The sequence below is a fragment of the Lathyrus oleraceus genome, chromosome 3, assembly GCF_024323335.1.
Source record: "Lathyrus oleraceus cultivar Zhongwan6 chromosome 3, CAAS_Psat_ZW6_1.0, whole genome shotgun sequence".
Classification (NCBI taxonomy): domain Eukaryota; kingdom Viridiplantae; phylum Streptophyta; class Magnoliopsida; order Fabales; family Fabaceae; genus Lathyrus; species Lathyrus oleraceus.
This window is the reverse complement of record NC_066581.1, coordinates 334,608,947-334,613,088: the sequence shown is the minus strand read 5'-3', so window position 1 is coordinate 334,613,088 and position 4,142 is coordinate 334,608,947. Positions and strand designations below refer to the sequence as shown.

Genomic DNA, 4,142 nt, shown 5'->3' with positions numbered 1-4,142 from the left:
GAAGCTAAATACACACTTCATCACACAGCAGCTGTAGTAGGGGAAAACTTCAATCTGTCATGAATGGGAACCTGTTTTAATAAAGTTTAACAATGTAAACTTCTGTTGTCCTGGGGTATCACTTGTCACTCCCCCTTTTTGTCAAAAATGTTGCCAAAGCGACACTTTAATTTACAGATCCACAAATAGTAATTTGAATTACACACATGACAGAAAAAAAACACAAAAGAAGTGATTAATCCTCAGCCTCATCATCAGCCTCCTCATCATCCTGCTCTTCAGAGCTGGCCTCTTCCTCCTCCTCAGCCATTTGCCCTTCAGCTCCGTCCGTGTCCTCAGCAGTAGACTCCAGCTGCAAGATGAGCTGTTCCAGTGCATGCTTTCTAGCTCCCAGCTCTTTGCAGGTCTCTTTGAGAACTGTAATAACATCAGCTTTGTCTGGTTGGTTGCCAGCTTTGGAAGTTTCTCCCGATGTCAAGACAATGTCAGGGACATGCTTGCCCAGGAACAGTTTGTAGCTGAAGGCCAATGGACTCTCTCTTCTTTTCACGAAGTCATTATCTGTCAGAATGTGTGGAAATTGATTCAGCACAATTCCACATATGAGAGATGGAAAGGCAATGGGTCCCTTCACACTAAAGCTCCCAGCATGCTTCATTGTCTGATCAAATATGTAAGCACCATAGTTCACCCTTGCCTTGGTTCCCGCTGCATAGATGAACTTCCCTAATGCCACAGACACAGTTGACTTGTGGTTAGTGGGGACCCAGTTGGCTGCTCCAACTTTGTGTAGCATTGCATACTTGACACTTAGTTGGCTGGCTACTAGCTTCCCTTTGAGAGGCCACATTCGGACTTGCTTGGCTGTGATGACTTGACAGACTGTATTGTCAGTCACTTCAAGCTCAGGTTGCTCTTCATCCGCTCTTCCCAGATACTGATTTATCACAGAGGGGGAAAAGGTCACACATTTTCCTCGCACATAGACCTTTCGAAATTCCTTGGATCTCCCATCAGCACACTCCTCTGACAGATTTACAATAAACTCCTTCACTAAGGTCTCATAGCACTTAGGAAGTTGTGACACAGTTCTTATCAAACCTGCCTCCTTGATGAGATCCACAATCTCTTTACAGTCCAATGCATTCTGTGCCAGTTCTCTTTCCAATGCCAGCCTCTTGTGGTATACATACTTCCACCTGTTAACACTGGAGGCAAAGTGGAAGGACACATTGTCAATGGGAACTTCTGGGACACTGGTTGCCAACCTACTGGAAGAGGGTTTCTTCCTGGACATGGATGCTGTGACATCACATGGGGCATCGGATTCAGACTCAACCACCACAGCTTTTGTCTTCAACTTCTTAGGCACCTCTTTGCTCCAAGCTTTTGTAGGACCATAGCTTTTCCTCTTGTGTGTACTCTCTGACTCTGGTTGCTTTTGAGGATTTGTTACACCAACCTCCTTGGAGGGGGACTTCAGCTCCACAACCTTTTTCTCCCTTCTGGTCCTGACTCTCTTGGCTATCCTAGGGACAACTGTAGCCAGAAGTTCATTGTCTGAGAGCTCTTCCACGTTAATCGTCTCAGCCCTAGGATTGTCCTCAACACTTTGAGTGACATTGGCCTTCTCACTTCTCACTTTGCCTGAGGGTTTTTCAACCTTGGATCCCTCATGAGCATCTGGTTGCTCAACATTGTCAGTGACATTTTTCCTCAACACAACAGCTTTATCTTGACATGCAGCAATGTCAGGAATGATTGTGTTCAAGGGAACAGAAACCCCAGGAACATCTCGATTGCCAGATAGTATCTGAGTGACGATAGTTGCAATGGAGTTATGTACATACCTTGACCCTTCCCTTGTGTGTTCATCAAGAGCGATTTCTGATGAAAACCCGGTGACTGTTTCCTTAGGTCTTCTTGCATGGGAAGAAGTTGCTGCGTCCACAACTGGATCCTCCCGGGTAGGGTGGTGAGACTCGGTGCTGTGAGAATCAGACATGGTGGTGTACGAGGAGGTGTCGGATTGACGAGCCATGCTGAATATTTGAGAGGGAAGATGAATCGTTTCTTTGGACGAGGGTTTGCACGAGTGGAGAATGAAACGACTGAATGTGAACCACTTTGTGCAAGAGTAAGGTCTATTAAATTTTGACCACTCAGCGCTCACCATTTGTTTAATAATTTGACTTATTAAACAGTAGCTAACTAACTTCATTAGTTGCTATAACTTTTCAGACGCACGCATTCCCTTTTTGTCCTTACTGTACAATGTCATGACATTCTGGGTGACATTGTACTCTGTCTGCATCAGGTTCCTCCAAACTAGAGGTGACCACCTGCCTCCACAAGCAAGGTATTGAGTTTCTGCAGACGTCAATAACACACACCTCTGTCTATCCCTTGCTGTCATATCAGTTGTATGATGGCCAAAGGGAACCAAGTGCTCATTACTTTTGATTAGACAATTTCCATAGTCTGTCCTTTTATCTAAAGACAGATATGAGACTCTTCTCATAGTTCCCTTGGAAATGCTCTTCTTCACTCCTTTTACCTGAGGGACATCAAGTTTTCCTTGTCCCACCTTCCCTTCCTGATTTCCCTTGGCCAACAGACACTTGGGAGGGTTGATAGAATCTCTAGATTTCCATAGATAGCAATTATCTTTGGATCTATCTCCTCTCATCACTTCTTGATTGCTCCCATTCAACACCACACATCCTCCCTTGGTAAATTCCACCTTGTATCCTTGGTCACACAGCTGGCTTATGCTTATGAGGTTAACAGTTAGTCCTTTTACTAACAATACATCACTCAATTTTGGAGCTTCTGGACAGTCCAGCTTCCCAACACCCATGACTTCTCTTTTAGTTCCATCACTTAATGTCACATACTTGGTGTTAGAGGGATGTAGATTCACCACTAGGTAGTTCATCCCAGTCATATGCCTTAAGCAGCCACTATCAAGGTACCAATCTTGTCTGATATGTCCCCTTGAAGAGGTGTGAGCAAGGTTAGCAACACACTTTTGATTCTCAGGAGAGAAGTGCATCTTAGATGCCAGCTGCTTAGGATTGACCTGAGGTGTCTGCTTAGCCGCCCATGTTGGTCTCTTAATGGGGGCATTATGAGTAGACACCTTTTTCTTGGGCCTACCTTGAGAGGTCTGGTTTGGGTAACCATGCAGCCGGTAGCAGAATGGTTTTATGTGACCGAATCTACCACAGTAATGACATTTCCATCTCTTGAATTTCTTCTTCTGATGATTGTTCATTCTGGTTCCTCGATGTTGTGACTTTGGATGAGACTTCCCTTTGGATTTCTGAACATTAGCCTTTGGGCGTTTGTGTTCAGTTGAGGATCTTTTCCCAAAGCCTAAACCAGATGTGTTTCCAGACTTCTGTCCTGTCTTCAGGATATCTTCCAAGGTGTCAGATCCCTTATTCAACATCTTGATGGATTTGGTCATTTGGTCTAGCTTAGAGATCAGCAACGAAATCTCACCCTTCAGACCCTCTATGACTTTCAGCTGCTCTAGTTTTTCAGCTTCTAGTTCTTTGATGAGTTTCTTATGCTTTTCTCCTTGGATGCAAACTTCTGCACTTTTAACACATAATTCTTTATATGAGGCAGCAAGCTCATCCAATGTGAGTTCATCTCCACTTGAGTTATCCTCTGAGGCACAAACACTGGTTAGAGCAGTGACTTGTTTGGCCGATTCTCCTTCAGATTCACTCTCAGTGTCTTCTTCTGACCAGTTGACAGATAGCCCTTTCCTTTGCCTCATGAGAAGGATAGGGCAGTCAGCCTTACTATGACCATATCCTTCACATCTATGGCACTGGATTCCCTTGCCTTGGTTGGCCTTTTCTTCATGAGTTGATCTTTTCTTTATGTCAGACGGGATGTTCTTGACATTAGATCTACCCTGTTGATCAACTTTCTTTATGAGCTTGTTGAACTGTCTCCCAAGCATGGCTAAGGCTTCTGATATACTTTCATCACCTCCAGTATATCCTTCTCCTATAAAGGCTATGCGTTTCTTCTTCTCAGCATACTCACCTAAGCCCATTTCAAAGGTTTGGAGAGAACCAATGAGCTCATCTACCTTCATATTGCTGATGTCCTGAGCCTCCTCT

At 44.4% G+C, this 4,142-nt stretch overlaps 1 protein-coding gene across 1 annotated transcript; it reads right to left on the bottom strand.

Moving 5' to 3' along the window:
- Window positions 1-235: 235 nt before the first annotated feature.
- On the bottom strand, window positions 236-2,041 carry LOC127131143 (uncharacterized). Its single transcript, XM_051060081.1, has 3 exons — window positions 1,273-2,041; window positions 635-1,026; window positions 236-496 (listed from the first exon to the last, which is right to left on the bottom strand). The coding sequence occupies exons 1-3, from the start codon at window positions 2,039-2,041 to the stop codon at window positions 236-238; spliced, it is 1,422 nt and encodes a 473-aa protein (XP_050916038.1).
- Window positions 2,042-4,142: the final 2,101 nt, after the last annotated feature.